Source organism: Elephantulus edwardii, unplaced genomic scaffold, assembly GCF_000299155.1.
Source record: "Elephantulus edwardii isolate Elephantulus edwardi_28Jun2011 unplaced genomic scaffold, EleEdw1.0 scaffold00067, whole genome shotgun sequence".
In the NCBI taxonomy this organism is placed as follows: Eukaryota; Metazoa; Chordata; class Mammalia; order Macroscelidea; family Macroscelididae; genus Elephantulus; species Elephantulus edwardii.
In genome coordinates, this window is record NW_006399817.1 from 6,718,377 (window position 1) to 6,741,466 (window position 23,090).

At 40.3% G+C, this 23,090-nt stretch overlaps 1 protein-coding gene across 1 annotated transcript in view; it reads right to left on the reverse strand.

Annotated features, from left to right (window-relative positions):
* GRIN2B (glutamate receptor, ionotropic, N-methyl D-aspartate 2B) overlaps window positions 1-23,090 on the reverse strand; it is a 692,233-nt gene that overhangs the window by 65,482 nt on the left and 603,661 nt on the right. The window contains exons 5-9 of the mRNA XM_006888426.1: window positions 10,910-11,112; window positions 9,937-10,108; window positions 8,836-8,989; window positions 4,717-4,842; window positions 2,139-2,368 (exon numbers count right to left, since the gene is read on the reverse strand). Of these exons, the coding sequence (XP_006888488.1) occupies window positions 2,139-2,368; window positions 4,717-4,842; window positions 8,836-8,989; window positions 9,937-10,108; window positions 10,910-11,112 (885 nt within the window). The remainder of the gene's footprint in view (window positions 1-2,138; window positions 2,369-4,716; window positions 4,843-8,835; window positions 8,990-9,936; window positions 10,109-10,909; window positions 11,113-23,090) is intronic.

Sequence of the window (23,090 nt, forward strand, 5' to 3'; positions counted from 1 at the left end):
ATGAATGGAATCCCAAAATCTCTGTAGATGTTCATTGAAATGAAAAATAAACAACCTAAATTAAAAAAAAAAAAAAGAATACAACGTGATAGATATGGTTGATACTCCACTTGAAGATCTGCACCCAGGGCCTGAAGAAGAGTTGTAGTCTACCAAAAACTCAGGCATACTGATGCATGAATTCTATCATAATCTGTTACATTCATGCTTGGGGACACGCTCTGTCAAATCTTGATGTAAGAACATATCTATCCCACATTAGACATATCCACACGTTGTAGAATCAGTATAAAATTTTGGTCACATTCATATTTTACGATGGGCATTTTCCATCTCAACTTTGACTCCCACAAATATCAACCCTTATAAAGTGAGGTTTCTACTACGGGTTGCAGATGTCTCTCCCTTATTGCCACTGAGTCTGAACCAACTCATAGCTGATTCTCCAGTGAGTTTCCAATACTGTAAATTGCACATGAGAATATAACTCATTTTTCTCTCACAGAGATGCTAGTGGATTCAAACCATCAGAGAGGCTCAGCTTTTGGGTGAGCAGCACGACTCTTTTCAGACTGGGCCATCAGACTCCACTGTGTTATATAAGTAAGTGGTGATTTTAGCAAAAAAGCGTAAGAGCCTCTCACTCAGATTTTCTAGGACAGGATCTTGATGACAAGCTTGGTGATAGAAAAAGAGTTAGAAATAAATTGAGAAAATATTGATGAATATATGAATAAATGTAAAGGGAATCATAGGCAAGGGTTAGTACAAAGTATTATATACAAAGTATTATATACAAACCAATAAAAAAGTAAGGAAGAAAAAGTGAAAAGAATGTTTCTCTTTTCCACATTTTTCACCATGGTTTTGGTGAAGAAATCATAACCTGAGTCCTAACAGGATGTCTTTTCTGTTTCACCCTCCTCAAACCATTGTATTTAAGGTTTTATATTTGCCTCACATACTTTGGACATATTGCTAGGAAGTCCTTTTCCTTGGAAAGGGGCATGATGTTGGGAAGGGTGGAGGGTTGGTGAAGGAGAGGAAGACCCTCAACCAGGTGGATTGATACTGTGCTGCAGTGGGCTCTTGTGTGTCAGAATGTGTAAGGATGGCGCAGGACAGAACTAGGTTCAGATCTTTTGTTCATAGGGTCGCTACGAGTCATGCTAGACTTGATGGCACTTAACAACAATTAAAGAAATTTGAACCTATTTGATAAATTATGATAAATCATCAAACTATCTTATTTCACCCTGAAGAGTGGTGATGGGAAAAGTCATACTGTCCAAATCTTAAGGAAAAGTAAAGTGGGGAATTTAAGTTAAAATTTGAATTTATTTGTGTGTGTGTCCACAAGATTAACTGCACATCCCATGCAGGTAGCTCCTATCTTGGGTTTTGGATCATTCTGCCCAACATAGTTTCACAAGACCTATCTTCCACAGAGACTGTGGTACTTCAGGCAGGCTTGGAGATGGACTAGAACAGGAGTTGCATACCTTAACACATGAAAGATGGAAACCAGTGGACACTTTCCTTCTCTTGATAACACAGGCCAGCAGGAGTGCTGAGATTGCTATGGGGCCAACCCATTCATCAGCACCACACAAGGGCAGTCACCAATTTGAACAGCAGTTCTTTCTCTTCAAGGTACAATGGGAGCAACCCTCCTGCCCAACCCGAAGAACATGCAAAAGTGTAGGGGAACAAAGAAAGAGCCCACAGCCAAACACCGCTGAGAGGAAAATGAAGGCTGTACTACACCAGTCTCCTCAGTATGAGTGCACAGGGGCGGACCTGTAATAACACAGCAAAGAGGCAGCCCTGTGCTGAGGGGCCACCCAACCAGATCCAACAAGCGGTACCACACACTTTGAAAGCTGCTAACACACCAAGCCCCTTATTTGCAGCCCAGGGTATACGTGTGATAATCTTTCACAAATTAGGAGGTGAGTGTAGAGTAACATTATTTCAGCAGAGAAATTGATTTCTGCTCCCATGTCTCAATTGGAGAAAAAAAAAATAAGAGAGAACTGTTAATTCTAAAGATTTAGAAAATTAACAGGTGCATGAGAACAATGAGTGTGGCACTAATGGGACAGAGAAAGATGGAAGGCTTCAAATGGATCTCTTACCTTTTTGTCACTCAGGCCAGAAACCTGGTCTACATACTCTTCTTGGATCATGAAGGCAGCTAAGTTGGCAGTGTAGCTGGCCAGGAAGATGACAGCAAAGAAGGCCCATACTGACACCATTATCTTGGAGGTGGTCCCCTTTGGGTTCTGCACGGGCACAGAGTTGTTGAACACCAGACCCCAGAGCAACCAAATAGCTTTGCCAATGGTGAAAGATGGGCCACCTGGCTCTTTAAGGAGATAAAAAGACAGGAAAGAGAATTAAGATAAAGGCTCTGGTTCATTTAAACATAAAAGTATACAGAACTGATAAAATCCTGCCCAAGTCCTTTTCTCTATAGCTTTTTAATCTCAGACCTTTTATCTTGTGAATGCTTGGACCCTTAGAAAAACAGAACACTTCAAAGGACAGTCAGTTGTATTTACAGGGTCTTCTACAAGCAACAGCAACTGTGACTCAGGCAATGAAATAGAGATCATCTGACTACCAAGTATAGGATCCCCAATATCACACCAAAAGCTAAATAACAAAGACTGACCATGTCATTACTGGTTCACTTACGTCCATACTCCTTGATATTTATAGTTGTAACAGTCAAGAAAACAGATCTTTCTCTACCACTGTTGTAAACCTCCTCTAATTCTGTTCATCCTGATACTGGATGCTTTTAAATATACTTTTCCTTGGTTTTTCTTTCACTTCATCTGGCACTTTAATCAGCCCCAGTCCAACACCAACCTCTCTCAACTTGCTGCCTATAGTAGTAGCTTTTGTACAGAGGCTATCAGGAACACCAGAGAGGTAGTCACAAACTGTTGACCTGCCTACACATCTTTGAAAACAGAAACACTGTCTTTCTTTGACTTTCTTCCAAACAACTTTTACATAGAATCATCCAGGGCTTCCATCTCTGAATTTATTGTGACATTTATTTATTAATTCAAAGTTTTCTCTGTTTGGTGACAGTAAAGACTTTTCTAGTGCCTGGGTTTGTATATGACCCCCTCACTGTAGAAATGAACATCTGTCTGCACAGTTTTACAGTAAATCAGCACAGATCTCATAATACTATCAGTGGTGAAAGCATATGCTTAAGAAACAAAATCTTCAATGACTACATATGTCCAGACTAATATCTAACTCTGCATACACACATGTGCCTGTGGACCCTATTCCATAGCACAGATGGGCAACTAAGAAGTCATTTATAAATCCAAGTTTTAGACATTATAAAATGCTGTAAGCAGACTTCATAGTTAATACGACTTCATGTCAAATCTCTGTGTGAAGACAGCATCATTTGGTAAAGCATTAAGTAAAACGGAATGTCTTAGCTCTGAGTTTTTGAATTTGGTTTTCTTCAAAGGTAGTTGTGAAGAGCACACTGACAGAAACACGACATGGGTACTGAGTAAACCTCTGACTGGAAGCTCCTCATGACACTATCCTGAGGAAGCGAAGCTACCCAAATGTTCACCTCAGAATGAGGTGAAATGTTTCAATGGAATGGTGGTTCCTCATGAGGGCTACTCAAAGGAAGTACTAGAGAAACATTTATAAACTACTGATGCCTGGACCTCTGTGCCCCAAATTCTCATTTAATTAGCCTGGGGCTGGGTTAGTTACTCCAACGGGCAACCATGGTAGAGAATCATTCTTTTGAAACATACAGTAGTCTAAAACCCATCCTAGACTGTGAATTAAAATATCAGAAAATGAGGTCTTAACTTTTTTTTTTCTTTTAAAGGCTCCATAGAGAGTTCTTAAGCATAACTAGGACTAAGAGTTCTCTTTGAGCTCTGATTTCCAGAATAAAAGCTTCTACTTTAGAACTGGAGAAGGCTCAGGGAAAAATAAATAATAGGCAAAGAGACTCCAAGAAAGTGAAATATTTCCTGGAGGTTTTTGGGAAATTTTTAATAAGAGCTGTTCAAGGATTCCATATCCTCCTTGAGAAATCGTAATGAGCATTTTGGTAAAGTCTCGTAAGTACAAAAACAAGGGCCATCTGATTACCAAAGTAGCTATGGGTGAGTCTCGGTTTTTTTTCTGTCATTTGATATCAAATTATCAATTCCTGTACTTCCTGGAAAACAGGTTTTAGCCAGGGACGTATGCTTCAGCTTCAAGGGTTTGCATTTCAGCACTATCCCTTTGGCTATGGAGAATTGAGGAGCTACAACCATCCTCCATATGCCCTGCAACATTTTACTTTCCATCTATGTACACAATCTGCCTTGTTAATCACATCTGTTCAGACAGAGGGCCCACAGCCTCAGGTTATCAAAATCATCCTCTCTGACATGTTTACACTACATAGGTCGACTGCTAACCTTCCCTTTCATCTACCCAGGTGTGGAATTACTCTTGAATCAGGAGGAGGGTATAAAGATTGAAAGTAACTAGCATCTAAATTGGCTTTAATCCTAAAGAGCCACCAAGTCAAAGATGTAGAAGGCTGACGGCTCATTTTCAGAAGCAGTGCTAAATTAAGGAGGACCCAGACACTAAGGGGGGGATACTGAGATTCAGAATGTAGGACCAGGAGGAGCACACAGAAGTGCAATGATTTCTTACCTCTGCCATCAGCAAGGCACCTGTTATAACCCACAGGGCTGAAGTACTCAAAGACAAAGACAGCTACGGCTGAGACGATGAGCAGCATCACAAACATCATAACCCAGACATCAGCACTAAATGGCTCTAGGGAAGGAAGAATAAAAAGCCGGGGTTAAAACAGAGAGCAAGCCAATGTTGTTACATTCTGTCAGTACGCCTGAATCTAGTGCAGGGATAAGACACCATGCTTGAGCCTTCCTATTTCCTGATGGGCAGCTCAAGGCTTGTTTGGTTTAATTTTTATTTTTAAAAGATAGAAAGAGGACAGTCTCAGACCCATATTCATTGTATTTGTGATTGGAAAGGCAGTTTTCGCCATTCTAGACAAATATTTAGATATTTCAGTAAATGCATTGGAAACTGCAGCATTGAATGCAGAACCACTTAATCACATAGCACAGATTATTGGTTTACGTAGTTATGTGTGGCCACATAATGCAGCGAGACCTGGAAAAGTTTCTCTCATACTTATGCACTTTTCAGACAAGTTCATTTTCAACCAACTTAGTTACTATTTGGGGCTTAAATTGGCTCAGTAACAATTAGGGACAATGAATTAATTCTGCTGCCTCCTTAACCTCCCTTTGCTTGAAGTTCCCAGGCTGTATTTACTTTTTTCTTTTCTTAAATCCACTTTAAAGTAATATACTATACAGTATATCATTAGGGTTAAAGAACACAAGTCATTGTTAAAAATCTATCCACACTGAATGCCAAGAACTCCAACAGTGGAAACAGGTGACAAGGGAACGTGTAAATAGTAATTAATAAAACTATAACCTATGCTCCATTATCAGACGAGTGTGTTGATCAGACAAGACTGAAAGAATGCTGCATATATTAGGTCTTTACATTTAAAAATAATTCTTGTTGAACCCTTCCTGTTGATTTGCATCTCTCTGGCTGTGATACGTCTAGGAATGGAAAACTACATTCCAGGAGTCATTTCTTTGAAGGTCTATGAAAAGAGACATTCTTTATTCTGTCCCATGATACAGTGCTTCCTCAATTGTGCCTCAAAATAGTTCTGGCCTTTTTAGCTGTCACATCACATTGTAAACTCATAACTAAGTGAATTAAAATGCCGTTTTCTACATCTTCCAAATGATTAATAAAGATGAAGTTGGAAAAAAGGGAGGAGGGGATTGGTTGAAAATTAGAAAATATTTTCTTACTTTGAAATCTGTTTTACCCTTGAACTCCCAAGGGAAGGAGAAATGATCTAGTTATAAGTAATTTTAAAAGGGCCTTGATAAACCCCCAGAGCTTAACACACTGACCATGAAATGCAAGCCTTATAGTGGCACACAGAGCTGTGAAGGCAGAATGCACGATTTAAAACTTCTAGACAGCCGCATAGGAAGGTCTGATGGCGTGCACTGTAGGGATCTGTGCTGCTAACCCTCAGGCTAAGCCTTTCCTAAGGTTCAAATCCACCAGCTTCTCTGAGGGAGAAAAATGAGCAATCTCGCCCAATAGTTTCTATAGCTCAGAAACCCAATAGAGGGTCAGCAGTGAGTCAATTCCCACTTCACGGTTATAAGTGTGCTTACGTATTCAATGATATGGAAAAAACTTCCTTCCTTTGATTCTAAATTCTTGCAGGTCTACTCTGATTTTATTTTTGTCTAACGTTGAGGAATAAATGAGAAAAAATATTGTTTCCTTCTCTGCAATGAGTCTAGCATAACTTTTGGTGTACAAAATAGGACAAACACTTGTGTTGGCTTCTAGAATCTCAAAAGCACTGTCACCATACACTTTATATAATCGATCCTTGTAATGACTCTTTCATTATGAGACTGTCATCCCTATTTCAGAGGAGCAAAGGAACACTCAGAAGTCAAGGTCTTTTCCAAGTTAACCTTTAGAAAGTGGTAGGTTAAGAATTGAGGCCCTCTGGGCAAAAGCCCAAGTTTTTCCCATTCTAATACTGTGCCTCCTACTATGCCTCTACCACACTGTTTCCTGGCCTCAAAGGTCCAAAGAACAGTCTCTGAAAGAAGCCACAGCTTTTTAAAAATCTGTGTTTTTCTTCCAGTTATTAGCTAAGAAACTTGGAAAATGGCTTAAATTAAAATCCAGGTTTTCTAAGTCCTAAAGTAGTTATGAACGTCAATGAGAAAAGGTAATAATGTGCGATAATATCCGGTATATAGTAAATGTTCAACAGTTGTTGGTTTCTCTTATTCCTGAGAGTGCTTTTCCTCCCCCATCACTCCACGGTATTTATTTGTCATTCTAGAGCTATACTGATTTACCAGTGGCTGTTCTAGCACAGAGGCTAAGGTTAGTGCTGTATTAACAGGGTTAGAATAAGAATATAGTTTTCTCTGTAGCTCTCAGTGTTCCAATTATCCTTCTAAAGAAAAATTTTAAAAAAAATGCATACAGCTGCTATGAAGAATAATGCAGACTGCGTGGCATTCAAAAACATTTCACATAAAATTGGCAGTCAAAAATAACATCCCTGGGAGTAAAATAGCTAGTTACAAAACTAAAGTGATTTATATGTATTTTAAAAATTCTATGGAATCTGTAACTTCACTTTATATTAGTTGAATTAATTCACTCATGGATACCACTTAAAGAGACATTAATCATTTTCTACTCCAAAAGCCTCATTTAAAAATGTGGATATCCTTTGGAGATATTGTGACTTGTCCAAGGGCTTTTTGCTTTAAACCTGCCCAAAGCAGATTTCCTATCTCCTAGTCCAATGTTCTGTTTTCAAGGTGACATTTTATTTTTTCCAGCTTTTTGCTCCCACAGCCCCTGCAAAACATATGGGGTATGAGCTCACGAAAGACCTCATCTAATTGAAATCTTGGCCTTATTTAACTCAGCCTTATATCACATTTAAGGCTTCTGACATCTACGTGATGCTGGTGAGTAGAGGAGAGAATCCAACCAGCTTCAGCCTTAGAAAACTCATATGTAAACAGAAAACCCTCTTTTGCAGCATAGACTTAATTCACAAAGATAAATAACAATAAATGAGCACTTCAGATGTATCAGAAGACAAAAACAATCCCAAAGAAAATCTCAATGCCGTCAAGTTTATTCTCATTCATATTAGCTCTCTGAAACAGGATACAATTGTCCCATAGGCTTTCCAAAGACGTAATCTTTACAAAAGCAGACTAACATATCTTTCTCCTGCGAAGGGGATGGTGGCTTTGAACTTCCTACCTTTTAGTTAGTAGGTGAGTGATTAATCACTGTGCCACCAGGGATCATCTTATCAGGATTAGATATCATTAAAGCTAAAGTACACTTAGAGATCAGAGAGTTGAAATTCCTAATTCAATGGAGTCCGAGTATGAAACAAATTTGGTTCTTATAATACACAGGTGTGAAGTAAGAGCTCTGATTACCAATCCAGCAGTATTCTTATTGTTCTTACTTTGGAGAATATCTTGGATTGAATGTTTCTTCTCAGAACACATGCATGTAATGATACAATGTAGAAGCTATGCAATGATCATCTATGACATGATAAACCAGGTAGGAGCAAAAGGCCTAAAGGTGGAATCTACACTGTTCAAAGCCATCACAATAAGGGACATTTCCTTGGGATGTAACCTGTAAGATACAAGTGAAGTGAGTAAGTGAGTCAAGAGGGAGAGACCTCAGAACTACCAGGAAAGAATTACCAGGAATACAATGCATCTTTCTGGACTCACACATCTGTGCCAGGAAGCTCCTGGGTCCTGGGAAGGTCAATGTACATGCAGATCTCCAAAGAGCATTATAAATGCTGAAAGAAACAAGAGCTTTCCTCCAAGTAAAGGCAGGTCTTTCCTTAGAGTGAGCACCCTGGATTTGGATGACTAATCTCCTAAATGGTAAAAGAATAAATTTCCCTTTTGAAGCCATCCACTTGTGGGATCTCTGTTATAGCAGCAGTGGGTAACTAATACAGAGGCTACATAGTAATTTTCATGTTTCAGAATAGTTTTGAAGTCTCCTGAATGATTGACTGAATAAGTTCCAACTGAAGAAAGCTGATAACATGCTCCTTCGATTTTTTTCTTAAACCTTCCATTTGGTCTTATTTCTTTCTGACATATTTACCTAAGAAGGCAGAAGGTGAGACTGTCCCATTGCTCCGTGACACCATGACACTGATGCCTGTCTCTATGAAGGGCACAGAGAAGTCGACCACCTCGGACCGCTCCTCATTGATAGTGAGTGATCCTACTGCCATGTAGGCTCTCTTCATAACCACCTGAGGACAAAGGAAGGATCTCCAATTAGAACAGACAGAAAAGTGGAGGCCAAGCACAAAGAATGTACTCATGTTCCAACAGTGGTTGTCTTTTTTTTTTTTAATTTTTTATTTTTATTTTTATTTTGTGTGCATGTACCGTCAAATCAGATCTGACTGGTACAGGAGGATATTGCGCCTCCTTCTCCGGCAGAGCATCTGGTGGATTCGAACCGTGTTCCTCTGGGAGTGCAGTGCAGCTTCTTGCCACTAGGCCACCAGAGCTCCCCCACAGTGGTTGTCTTTTATATTGGGAAACACACATTCTATTTATTATTTAATTTTTTCCCCTGAATTTCTAAAATAGCATGTTTTTATAGCATGTTTCTAAAAGAGCATGTTCTTAAATACTAAATGAAACAAAATACAGAAAAATGCTTGGAAGACTGTTTGTGTTGTGGATTAGGACTTCTAGAGTTCTTCTAAGCTTTTGTTTAATGAAGTTTATAGTCCTTGGTTTTAGTTCTAGGTCCATAATCCACTTTGAATTGGTTTTTGTATATGAAGTGAGGTGTGGATCTTATTTGAGATTTCTGCAGATAGAAGGTACTGACATCGGGGTTGAGGGAAGACAGAAAAGGAGGGGATGAATGATGTATACTACATTGAAACAGATGAGGGGGAGAACTGTTTAAAATGGATATATGATTGGGTATTATTGTGATGACAGGAGTTCAGAATGAAGGCTGAACAGTGTAGTGGACTTGGGGGGAGGGATTGTATAACAATGAAAGAATTTTTCTTTTACTTTTCAAGAGAAGAGTGAATGGGGGGGAGGGGTAGGCAGGGAGAAAAGTGTAACAATGAATGAATGGAAACTCTAAGTCTCTGTAAACTTCCATTAAAACTAATTTAAAAAAGGGAAAAAATCCAGAAAAATGGAATAGCCCTTCTTGCCCAACACTCACCTCTCCAATCATGCCATTCCAGGTGCCATTGATTTTCTTCCCGTGCTTGCCATTAGTGACCAGGTAAAGGTCATAGGTAAACTTCACAGATTTAGAAATCTTCTTAAGGATGTCGATGCAGAACCCCTTGCAGCATTTTTTGATGTAACCTGGCTCCTCATCTGTTTTATTCCTAACCAGTTAAAGAAACAAACACACAAAGCAAAAGGGGGAAAAAAGGCCTTTATTTAAAAGGAAAAACAGTACTTTTTGTCTTTAAGACTCTCATCTCAAAGCAGGTTCTTATTCACAGATGAATACAAGTTATACTAGACTTGAGTGAGGAAATAAATCAGGCCACAAGACAGCACGACTCTCATTATCTCATCACTCTGAACCATGTTCTTGCACAATTTTTAATGCGTCTTTGAAGTCTAATATACCTCAGCAAAGTATGTGTATCCTAAGGGCTCAGTTTGATGAATTTTCACAAATTTAACCCATCCTCTTAAGCAACTCCAAAATGCAGAAAAATCACCAGCACCTTGTGGCCTCCTGTGCTCCCTTCTGGGTACCCTTCACCTTTGCCAACCAGAACAACTATCTTGATTTCTGTAAGTGCAGATTAGTTTGATGTATCTCTATAGTAATAGGTTTCTAACTACCAAATCTTTGGGACTTATTTGACTAAGAAAATACACAGCATTGGCAATAACAAATATAAATTTCCAGAAATTTGATATCCTGATCATAGAGACCATGCAAGGCCAGAGATCTATTAGCATAGTTAGCCGTCATTCTCTTAGGCCAGGTTCTGGATAGAACCAGACACTAGACAACAGGGCTGCCAGTAATCCATGTCTTAATAGTCACTGAAAGTCAGACATAGCGCCTGCTTTGTTCTATGCTTCTCCTCTCAGGTCAGCCAGGTAGTAGAGCCTGCTTAAATCTGACTATCCCAGGTCACCCAGAGCCATGAAGGAGGATGTCGTACTCAGAAACAATGCGTTTTTGGCACGGGACTGTGTTCCTCATGCAGGTTCCACTCAGAGGGTCCACACTCTCCACAATGACAAATGGAGCCTCCTCCAAAGTCACAATGCTCAGGTGGTCATCCTCTTGCTCTTCTGTCTCGGGACACATTCGGGGCCACACATAGTACTTCATCTGCAGAGATTTGTCTTTCCACTTCCCCACCTGGACAAAGAGAAATAGAAGGCTCTCAGAAAACCACTGGCCACAAACTAACAGCTTGAATCTTCCCAGGAAGCTGTTAGACAAAGGGAAACAGATGCAGGCATCCTACATAAGAGAGAAGAACCCTTTATAAACCATATGCTCTAACCCTCTGAATGAGACTAATGTGTCCAAATGTAAGAAAAAGTGATATATTAACTTACTCATCCACTTCCCAAACCTTAAATTAAGACCTACTATGGGCCAGGCACAGTGCTAAACACTGTGGCTCAAAGAAGCACCACTCTATCCTGCATAGAATGTACAGTGAGGGAAGGAGTGAGAAACGTAAACAAACACAGAGCTGTGTGGTAAGTGTTAAAACTGACACCTGTACCCAGTGCTGTGAGGATGCCAGGGTTTCCTGTGCTATGTGTGGCTGTCAGCTTTTTCTCTTAACACAAGGAGCATTGATAGTGAGAGCAGCAAAAAGCTTTGGAAAGGTCACCAAACTGGCTGAAGCAAATGAGCGTGTGGCTTGTAACAGAGGTCCAGTAGGGAACTGAGTGGAGAACCGAGTAGATCTGAATTGGAATAAACTGATAAGTCAGGATTAAAGGATGCTGACAGCTTGGCTAGGGAAGGGAGTGTGGAATGTTATGGTGGTGAATGTCATGGGTCAGTGCAGATATGCACCTGCTGGGCCAGGTGGAAGCCCCAGGATAATCAGATAGGTCTCTCTGTGAGCTGCCAGATATGGTCACATGGCTGCACGCTGTCTAAGTCTGTGAGCATCAGTCTTACTCGCTAAGGGGTTAGCATGAGTTGGAAGAGATGCCACTGCTATGCTTCTGGTGTGCTTGTTTGTTTTCAACAACGTGAACTCTGGAGTCAAGTGCCTGGGTGCCTTGTGGTCGGTCATCAGGGGAAGTGGATGAGTTCCACTATTGTTTAGAAGAACCCTTCCTTCTTATTTTCACAATGAAATCCACACGACTTTGTTGATGAGTTATTATATTCTCTCTGCCACTGAGTTTACTGAAACAAGAGCAGCACTTCTTAATTTTCTATAGTGAACATCTTAATTATGACAAAGTATTATGAATTACAAGCCAGCCTCTTCCCAATCATTGGGACTCTTCATGAAGTGATGCAGACTAGTAATACAGACAAAGTGTCAAGGATTCAAAACTGCTTAACATACTAAGAATTTATATCTCATGATAACTAAGAAGTTGGTAGTATTTAATAAAAATCTGAAGCACATATATTTGCTTGGATTTACATATTTCTATAAAATGGGAACCCTTCCCTTTTTCCCTTTTTTTAAAAATTAATTTTAATGAAAGTTTACAGAGACTTTGGATTTCCATTAATTCACTGTTACACTTTCCTCCCTGCCCCCCTTTCCCCCACCCCCAATTTGCTCTTCTCTTTGAAAAGTAAAAGAAAAATTCTTTCATTGTTATACAATCCCTCCCTCCAAATCCATTCCACTATGCAGCCTTCGCTCTGGACTTCTGTCAAGACAATAAAACATAATCACATATCCCTTTTAAACAGTTCTCTCCTTTTATCTGTTTCAACGCAGTATACATTATTTATTCCCTCTGCTCTTGCCCACACTGAGGATTCTACCTAGTGTCCTCTAGGTGTGGTCCACCACATCCCCTGCTCTTGTCTCATGGTGCTGTCCACCTCTATGCCCTGATTAAGCCTGTCCCACTTTGACTACATCATTTTAACACAGACAGCAGCCTGGTATCCTGGTCTGTCTTGTTTGGCACCTTCACAGTTCTTTCTTCATATTACTCCTCATACTGATTGGTTTTCTCTTAAATGTGCAAACCATGCTATCTTTCTGTGTTCAGAATGAAAGTTGTTGTTGTTGTTGTTGTTGTTGTTGGGTGCCATTGAGCATGACTCCTAGCCACCCTACACATTACACAATGAGCTAAGTGTTGACTTTCCCTTATCTGTATAGTCTTCTCGCTTCTCTTGGCCTGCACTTTGGTGCCAGTCTGAATATTCCTAAAGTAGGACCTTCTAAGGAGCTTCCCAAACATGTGGAGATATCAATGTCCTTTCCCTGTGGTCAAGGGAAGTGGAGTTTGACAAAGAGAGACCCAACCCTGAGAGCCCAGCACACCAGCTTAGCCCCAAGCAGCTTTATTTACCCTAGTGGCCAGACTGATACTATTCTTTGGATGTTAAGTGATGTGAAAAATGCTGGAAGTTATAGAGTAATTTGAAAACATTTCCCACCCATAGTCTTCCTGCCATAGTACCATTTCCTTTTTCTTTCTTTTAAATCCAGGCTTCTCCCCCCACACACTCACTGCAGTCCAGGATCCCACTCTGGAGTTAACAGCAGTAAACGCCAAGCCTCATGTAAGATTCACCTCAGAGTCTACTGTGGACACTGCTACTAAGTGACTTTTAAACATCACTCTGCTATGCAACCTTCTATTAAAAAATATCTACGATTTCTCGCTGCCTTCGGGACTGTGCCCAAGTTTTTCACCTAGATAGTCAAGGTCTCTGCATTGAACCTAATCTATTTTGATAATGTTAACTACACTCTGTCAAAACATGAGTCCTCTGTTGAACTCAGAGAAAGTAAATGTTGATATTTGGAATGAACACAGGCTAATTATGAATAGAACAAAGCAAACTAGCGGCATCTTCTTTTTTCCCCTCATTGTACTTTATACACAAAAGAGAAATACTGAATGTCTGGCAAAGTGATAGCTTCCAATGACTTTCTTGTGAACCAGATTGACTATACTACGGAGCCTATGGATTATTGCGTGACATGTTGTTGTTATGTACTGTTGAGTGGGAACTGAGTCCCAGCTGATCCTCTGATGGGTTTTTAGAGGCAGTGAATTTCATGGGAGGAGACTGCCCATCCTTCTCCTATGGAGCAACTGGTGGATTTGAACTGCGTGACTTTGGGACTGCGGCACAGCTGATTGCCACTAGGTGACCAGAGCTCCCTATTGTGAGACATACTGACTACAGTAGTGGGCTTGAACATAATGGAGATCACAGTGATGCTGCAGGAGAGGGTAAGGTTCAGATCTGGTTTTATAAGGTTGCTATCAATTATAGTTGACTCAATGGCAGCTAACAACAACACTGTATGCTTTCACATAGTTGAAAGGAGGAAGCAACCTGTATCCAGAAAGAATATCAACAATTGTTTAATTAATCAATGCCAATATGGAAAGGAGTGTCGAGAGACTCTAAGTTCTTAGCATTGACTTGCACAATGTTTCAGAAAACAAAATATAAGTCATGCCCACAAAATTGCAGATAACACAAACCTAGCAGGAACAGAATATATGCTGCATTGCAGAATCAAGTTGGAGGTGATATGAATTAACTGGCATGAAAGACTAAACCAAACAGTATGGAATATAACACTGTTTATATGTAAAGTATAGCATTTATTTTTATTTTTAAAAAAGCAACTGCATGGTACTGAGAGGAAGATACTTCAATTAACGGCTGCCTATAAAAGTGATTGCAATAACAAATGGTTACATTTATAGACTTACAGTGTCTGCCTCATGAGGTAAAGGGAGGGCATGATGATTCTATTTTGCTCTATATTCATCATCCCACAGCTGGAAAACTAGGTTTTGATCTTATAATTCTAAGATGTGCTAATTTTCATTACATGTGCTCAACAAGAATTTGTTCCTGCAGCTCCTCCTGTAGCACGCCCTTTCCTAGCTTCTATCTAGCTGCATCATATCCTTGCTTCACTCAAAACACAGGCAGATCAATCAACAATGCAAACTAACCAGCCTCAGAGCTGTGCGCTAGATAACACCACCGGTTAGCACTTAGACAGTGTTTGGTATTGCAAGGTATTAAACACACTGAGTCCTCTCACTCATCCTCACAAGGAACCCATCATATGGAGGTTACTGGTTCATGTTTCATTTTATAGATGAGTACAGAGACATCTGATGACTTGCTCAAGGTCCTAGGGTATATGAAGTTCAAGATTAAGAGCTGAAGCCTGTTTGACTTGAGTGTAGCCTTCTGCCCGATATACTGCACTGTTTATCAAACAAGAGAAGAGGAAGACATAGTCCTAGTCCTTTGAAGATAGTGTTAAGGAGAAAAGACTCTCTATTGACAATATTATCAAGTAAGACACTACTAATTATATCAGTAAAAGTTATAAATAATTTTTAGGGGTTCAAAGCAGTATTATTTCTGAAGGGATCAGGGAAAAGCCACTTATCTTTGAGCTGAGCCTTGATGGTTCATTAGGCGAGAAGTAACGAGATCGAGATGGACTTAATAGCCAGCAGAACCAGTGAAATGGTCAGCTCAGTTCTCCTTCTCCTTAAAAACTAACTTACTGTAGCCAGACAAAATCACCTTCAAATGCTAAAATGTTTGAGTATCTCTTCCAAACTTAGCATTCAGGAGTAATCAGTTAAAGCTAGAAACTAGGTAGCCACTCAGACATATTATGGGATAGTGTCAAAGACCACCAAGGAGTTTCCAACGCTGCAGTCTTTATGAAAGCTGATAGCTACTTCTTTTTTTAACTGAGTGGCTGGTAAGTTTAACTGTTGTGTACTACCAAGTCAGAACCAACCCACAGCTGGCCCTCCAGAAGCTTTTCAGAGGCAGTAAACCACATGGGAGGAGACGGCCCATCCTTCTTCTGCAGAACAGATGGTGGATTTGAAATGGGGTCTGTAGCACAGCTTCTTACCACTAAGACCACTGGCTTTTCTGTGCTTTCGAGTCAGAACTGACCATAGCTGACCCTCCCGTGGGTTTTCAGAGGCAGTAAATTACACGGGAGGTGATTCCCTGTCCTTTTCTCATAGAACATCTGGTGGATTCGAACCATGTGCCTTCAGGATTGCAGCACAGCTTCTTACCACTAGGCTACTGTAGAGTTTTGTTTTTGTTTTTTTGGGGTTTTTTTTGCTAGCAAGAATTAACCATTGTGCCACCTATGCTTTTTGAAGTTGGCCATCGGGACCATGATACTAGAAAACATTAAAAATCAGGGCTTCTTCTGGCCCTTTCATTACTAAACAATAACCAATTCACTACTTCCAAGAACAACCAACCACAAAATTCATTACTTCATACTATTTATTACTATTTTTATTAACTTTTAAAGTGACTTGTCTCCTAAATTAAACCCTAAGTACCTCCCCAAGTATTTCCATGACTGTGGACACATTTCTAAAACTCTCTAAGCCTCAGTTTCAACACCTGTAAAGTAAGGGAGTAGATTTCTAAGGTACCTTCCACATAATTTCATGATTCCATGATCCTGTTAGGACAATGGCTGTCTTTTATACTTCTTACACATTCCAGCCAACTGGAAGATGTTCTTAGTTCTTATTTCCTATATGGAAAGCACATCTAACTTGTTTAAGCAAAAGATTACTGTGGTGTTAGTCTAAAGTTGGCATTTCTAAGCCATTACATTTAGTCACCTCTGATCTCCAGCTACCTTTATTTCAGGCACATGGTCTTGCAAATCACCAACAGCTGTGGGACAAGGATAAGAGAAAGAGTACTTCCCACACTGGGCAGTAAAACTTGAGGTCAGCAAGACTTGTGGTGGGAAGACTTGAGGGAGATTGGAGCATGGCCCTGGTGATGGTGGTGGAGAGATTGTGGCATTGCTATGGAGAAAGTGTGGTAAAGTGTAAGCAGAGAAGCCCTGTGATAAAGGCCATAGTTAAAGGTTTTTGCTGTTTTTGTCAGATTTTTTTAAGGAGAATCTGACTTATAACTGCTCTGAGGCAAACCTTGCTGGATATGGATTTGACTGCTGAACTAAAACCAGAGCCTGGACTTATTGAGGAATTATGCCTTGGAACTTAGGCTAAAATGTGGACTTATTTGGGTGATATTATCCTCTCCCACTCTCCAATTTACTTCCCTATTAAACCACATTCTCAGAACCATGACTGTGAGTCTATGAATCAACAACAAATAAATGAATCTCTTGCTGCTGGTGTGGCTCTAGAGACTCTATGAGCCTGGGCTACAGGCCTTTTATCTGCTTTCTGCTTTGGGCCAGTGAGGAGTTGTGCTATTCTTAATCCCACTGGTCCTTTCAGAGAGCTGTTCATGACCCTGTGCCACCATGTCCCTTTTTGTGCTCCTATTTAGACAATTACCTTGTTTCGACATGTTGTAAGACGAGACCGGTCCTTGGAGAAGGACATCATGCTGGGGAGGGTGGAGGGACAGTGCAGGAGGGGAAGGTCCTCTATGAGGTGGATTGATTTGGTAACTGGGGTAATTGGGATGGGAGCGATTGGCACAAGACAGAGCAGAGTTTAGGGCTGTTGTACATAGGGTTGCTATGAGTTGCAAGTGACTCGATGGCACATAACGACAACAACAACAACAACAACAACAACAAAGTTAAAATTCATTATGGTTTCTTCAAGGATGGCTTCAATGAGAATGAAAGATAACAAATGCTTTGAGAACTCATTTGAGTCTTTTTCTTTTTTTAAATATGTAATAAATGCTAGAATCCACAACGTCAACAGAGTTTTGTTAAACATATTTATTGTTGTTGTTATTTACATGCTGCTGAGTCAAGTAATTCATAGTAACCCTATCCCGTGCCATCTTCATCATCTTTGACATACTTAAACCCATTGTTGCAGTCACTATGTCAATTCATCTCACTGAGGATAATCCTGTATTTTGGATGATATCCCTCTCCAAGGAATAGCCTTCCCTAACAACATGCCCAGTATATGAGAAAAAGCTTCATCACCTTTGCCTCCAAGGAGCACTTTGGCTACAATTTCTCCAAGACATATTTGTTTGCTCTTTTGGCAGCCCATAAGATACTCAATTCTTCTGCTGTCCTTATTCACTGTCCAGCTCTCAGAGGCATAGCAAATGACTGAAAAGACCATAGTCTGAAGCAAGTGCACCTTATAGTCTTCAAATTGATGTCATTGCTCCTCAATAATGTGGAGAGGTTCCTGAGCAGACTTTCCCAATGCAAGCTATCTCCTAATCTTCTGACTGCTAGTACCAATGGTACTGACTGTGAATCTAAGTAAGTTGGAATCATTGAGACAAATCCAATGTTGTCAAGTCAGTTCTGATTCACAGCAACCTTATAAAGTAGAACCTTAGGGTTCTAAGGCTGTGAATCTTTATAAAAGCAGACTGCCACATAGTTCTTCTGTGAAGCAGCTGTGAGTTCAAACATTTGAACTTCAGTTTGCATGTAAGCTCTTTTAAGCACTGTCCACCAAAGCTCTTTACTTAGACAAAGTTTCCTTTATGTAGCAAGACATGCTACCAGAATCAGTTGTTGCAGAGTAAATTTTGACTCTATATACATGCTCTGCAAGATTTTCAATGGTTGATGTTTTTAAAAAGTACACCACCCAAATTTTCTTTAGTTGCCTCTGGAAGGACTTGAACTTCTAGCTCCTTGAGTAACAGTTGAGTCTGTTATCATTTGCACACTCAGAGACTTTAAAGCATGTTAGACATAAACTACCTTTAGAGTGTGTTTTGATCAATTCTTTTTTTAGGGGGGCGACCCTCAAACAAACAACTTTCAAATGTTATTTCTTATTAGTAATCCTTATTTTAGGGAGCTCTAGTGGTCTAGTGACAAGAAGCTGTACTGCAATCTTGAAGGCATGTGGTTCAAGGTCAATAGCTGTTCCACAGGAAAAGGATGGACAACCTCTTCCCAAGAGATTAACTGCCTCTGAAAACCTGCCAGAAGGTCAGCTATGGGTCAGTTTCTGACGCTATGGTACACAACAATAATCCTTATTTTAAGAAAGAGTGTTTGATGAAATTATCATACACTGGGAAGGGTGAAAGAATAATGAAGAGCAAATACTGAAGACTGTAACACTGAAGAAAACTCCTGAATGCTTTTTGGGTATGTCTGAAATGAGGTAAGTATAAATGAGGTAACACTGGAAATACAGAGTAGTAGGAAATAAGATTAACGGGAAATATTCCCAAGAAAAACTGAATGAAGAATTTATAGGCAAGATTAAACTATGATCAAAATAATATCACAAAATAATGAAGAAAATGTCTGTAAAGCACTCTAAATTCCTTAGAGATAAGCACTAAACAAACATCATTACCACAAGCACATTTAACAACAGCATCTGTCTATAAAAAATCCAGTTATCTGCCATACTAACATTTAAAAGGATCTCTAGAGGACTGAAATAATTTTTCTCATGAGGCAAAGAAAATCTTTGCTTAGTTTCCTCAGAAAAATATGGAGCTGTGTTTTTTAGGGTATAAGGCAGATGAACACCTGTACAGCAGGATTTTCTCCTAGAGGATGTCTACTTCAGAAACCCAGGACACATTAGTCTTTATGATAATTTCTGGGAACCAATCTCTGGTGATTTTAGACTTCAAAATCTTCCGTCTGCTAACAGATTTTCCCCATTTCCACCAGTGAAATTGCCACCAATTAGCACCCCAACAAGGCCAAGCACAAAAAAGACCATGTTCCCTGCTGCAAGCACCCCCTCCCTGGGGTCTGTTCCTTCACCACTAACAGCTGACGTTCACAGGAGGAGGGGTGCTGTGCCACCATGGAGGAGGGAGGGGGACCCAGGCAGGACATGGCTGCTGTGAATACTGCTGCAGTCCTTGTGCAGATAAGCAGAGGACATCAGTCTCCCCGGGCTGCCTCTCTCATCTGTACAGAAAGTCATTTCTAAGATCCTGGAACAAAGGTACTTATTAGAGCCTCTTTAGGCGTCAAAGGTTATTTTTTAAAAATCAAAGTGTTTTTGTTTCTTGCTTGAGATGACATCTGGATCTAACACCAAACACTTGCTGCTTATTTTAAACCTTCATCTGATTTTTAAAATGCAAAATTTAAAGCTACATGTGATTTCCCTGAGCAAGCTGAGGGAGGAGGAGGAGGAGGAATTGCTTCAAGACAGAATTCAGCAACCCATTCAGTGCCAGCTGGGGTCATTCGTGCATCAGTGGTAAAATTCTTGACCTACGTGTGAGAGACTTAGGTTCAATTCCCAGTAAATGCACCACACACTCACACACGTACACGGCTGTCACTCATCTGTCACTGAAGGCATGAGAACTGGTGTGGTATTGAATAGGTTTCAGTGACACTTCCAGACTAAGATTTGAAAGAAATTCCTGGCAATCTACTCCCCAAAATCAGGCAATGCAAACTCTATGCAGTCTTTGGTTCCATGTGTACATGGATCTCTGTGAATTGAATGCCATCTTAATGTCCACTAACAACATTCAGTAGTTAAGTTAGTGTTAAAAAATAAAATCTCATTGCCATATAGTTAGAACCAACTCACAGCTGACTCTGCCCCAGGTTTCTGAAGTGGTAAACTTCACAGGAGAAGACTATTGTCCTTCTCTTTGGAGCTGCTAGTGGATTCAAACTATCTATCTTCAGGTAAGTAACACAACTTCTTGCCCACTAGGGTACTGAGCTCCTTTTCAGTGGCAAAGAAAAGTTAAATCAGAAAGCCCTCCATAGTGGCCTGCTGGTGCTGCCCTTGTGTAGTCTAGAGCCACCTTCTGACAGAGGCAGGAATTTAAGAATAGGAGTTCACGCCTATTTCTTCTTCTCCAAGGATATACCTTAGCTTTGCTAGCTTGTTTTAGGTACCATTGAGTTGAGTACAACTCCTAGTGACTCTATAAATGGCAGATCTGAACCTTGTCCTATCCTATGACATCCTCACCATCTCTGACACACTCAAGCCCATTGCTGCAGCCACTGTGCCAGTCCACCTAGATGAGGGTCTCCTTCTCCTTTATTGTCCCTCCAGCTTTCCAAGCATAATGTTCTTCCCCAAGGAACTTCCTTTCCTAGAAACATGCCCACAATGTGCAAGATGAAGCTTGACCATCTTTTACTCTAAGAGGCATGGTAGCTTCCCCTTCTCCAAAGCATATATGTTTTTTCTGGAAGCCCATGGGATATTCAGTAATCTCCTCCAAAATCATAACATGAAGGCATCAATTCTTCTTCTGTCATTCTACTCTGGTTAGCTCTCAGATACATAGTAAGTGACTGAAAAGACTATGCCTGAGTCAGATGCACCTTAGTCTTCAAACTGATATCATTGCTCCTCAACAATTTGGAGAGGTCTCTGAATACAGATCCCAGTGCAATACATATCCTGACTGCCTGACTGTTGGTACAAATCTCATTGATTGTGGGTCCAAGGAAGATAAAGTCACTGACAGGTGCAATCTTTTCTCCATCTAGCGTGATGTTGCCTATCAGTCCAGTGGCAAGAAATTTTGTTTTGCTGACTTTGAGATCAATCTGTATTGAAGACTATAATCTCTGATCTTTTGCAGGTAGCTTAATGGTAAGGAATTGATCTGCCGACCCAAAGGTATGTGGTTCAAATCCACCAGCTGCTTTGTGGGAAAAAAGATGGGCAATCTCCTCTCGTGTAATTTACTGCCTCTCAAAACCCACTGCGGGATCAGCTATGATGTGTCTGTTCTGACTTCATAGTAAACAGTAATTATGGGGTTTTAAAAATTGAGCCAATGATATTTTATCTTCATTTTTCTGACTTTTTTTTTTAACCCATTCCTGTCTTCACCCTTTTATACCCCAAGGAACATTCTGCTTATAGATATGTATCCCATCCACACAAAATATGTACACAGATATATGAGAAAGGGGTATGTGGGAGTGTGTAAGCATGAATGTGTATGTTTCCAAAATATAGAAACACTTCTCTATAATTTACCTTCCTTATTTAGTGATGCATCAGAGGCTTTCTTTGAAATCAATATACAAAAAATCTAATACATTTTCATAGCTGCCCAGCTCAGAAAGTAATAAATGTTGGAGAGGATGTGGTGAGACAGGAACTCATATGCTTGTTGGTGGGATTGTAAAATGGTAAAACCACTCTAGAAGGCAGTTTGGCATTGCCTCAAAAAGCTGAACATAGAAATTCCATAAGACCCAGCTATGCCACTGCTTGCAATATACCCTGAGCAAATGAGAACCAAGGCACAAATGGAGACTTGTACACCAATGTTCATGTTGTTGTTGGTGTTATGTGCCACTGAGTCGTTTGTGACTCATAGCGACCCTATGTACAACAGCCCTAAACCCTGCTCTATCCTGTGCCAATCGCACTGCCACTGACACACCCATACCTATTACCCCAGTCACTGAATCAATCCATCTCCTAGAGGGTCTTCCCCTCTTGCGCTTTCTCTCCACCCTTCCAAGCATGATGTCCCTCTCCAAGGACCCGTCCCTCCTTGCAACATGCCCAAAGTATGTCAGACGAAGCCCCAGAATCCTTGCCTCCAAGGAGTACCTTGGTTTAACCCTCTCCAGGATGAATCTGTTTGTTTTCTTGGCAGTCCATGGTACCTTCAATACTCTTCTCCAGCACCACAGCTCAAAGGCATCAATTCTCCTTCTGTCCTCCCTAGTCATTGTCCAGCTCTCTGATGCATAACAAGTGTCCAGAGAGACACCGTTGCTCTTGAGTACTTTAGAGAGGTCATTACCAGCAGACTTTCCCATTGCAATACGTTTTGTGATTTCCTGACCGCTGGTGCCAAGAGTGTTGACTGTGGAGCCGAGCAAACCATCATAAGAACATGGAAACAGCCCAGATGCCTAACTATGATGAAACAGATTGAGACATTATGGTACATCACACAATGGAATACTATGTAGCATGCAGAAGCAATGATTTTGTAAATTACTACCTAACTGAGGAGGAAGTGGAGAGCACTATACTAAATGAACCAACTCAGTCTCATAAAGACAAATACTGTATAAATACCATCAGTGTAGAATGAGTATGAGGATCCAAAGGGGGGTGGGGGGCCTAAATCATAGGGTCACAAAATTTGATGGGTGGAGGGAAGGATGGGTAAAGGAAAACACAAAGAAAAACCATGTATACAAACATTATGATCTTTGTAAGTAAACCACTATA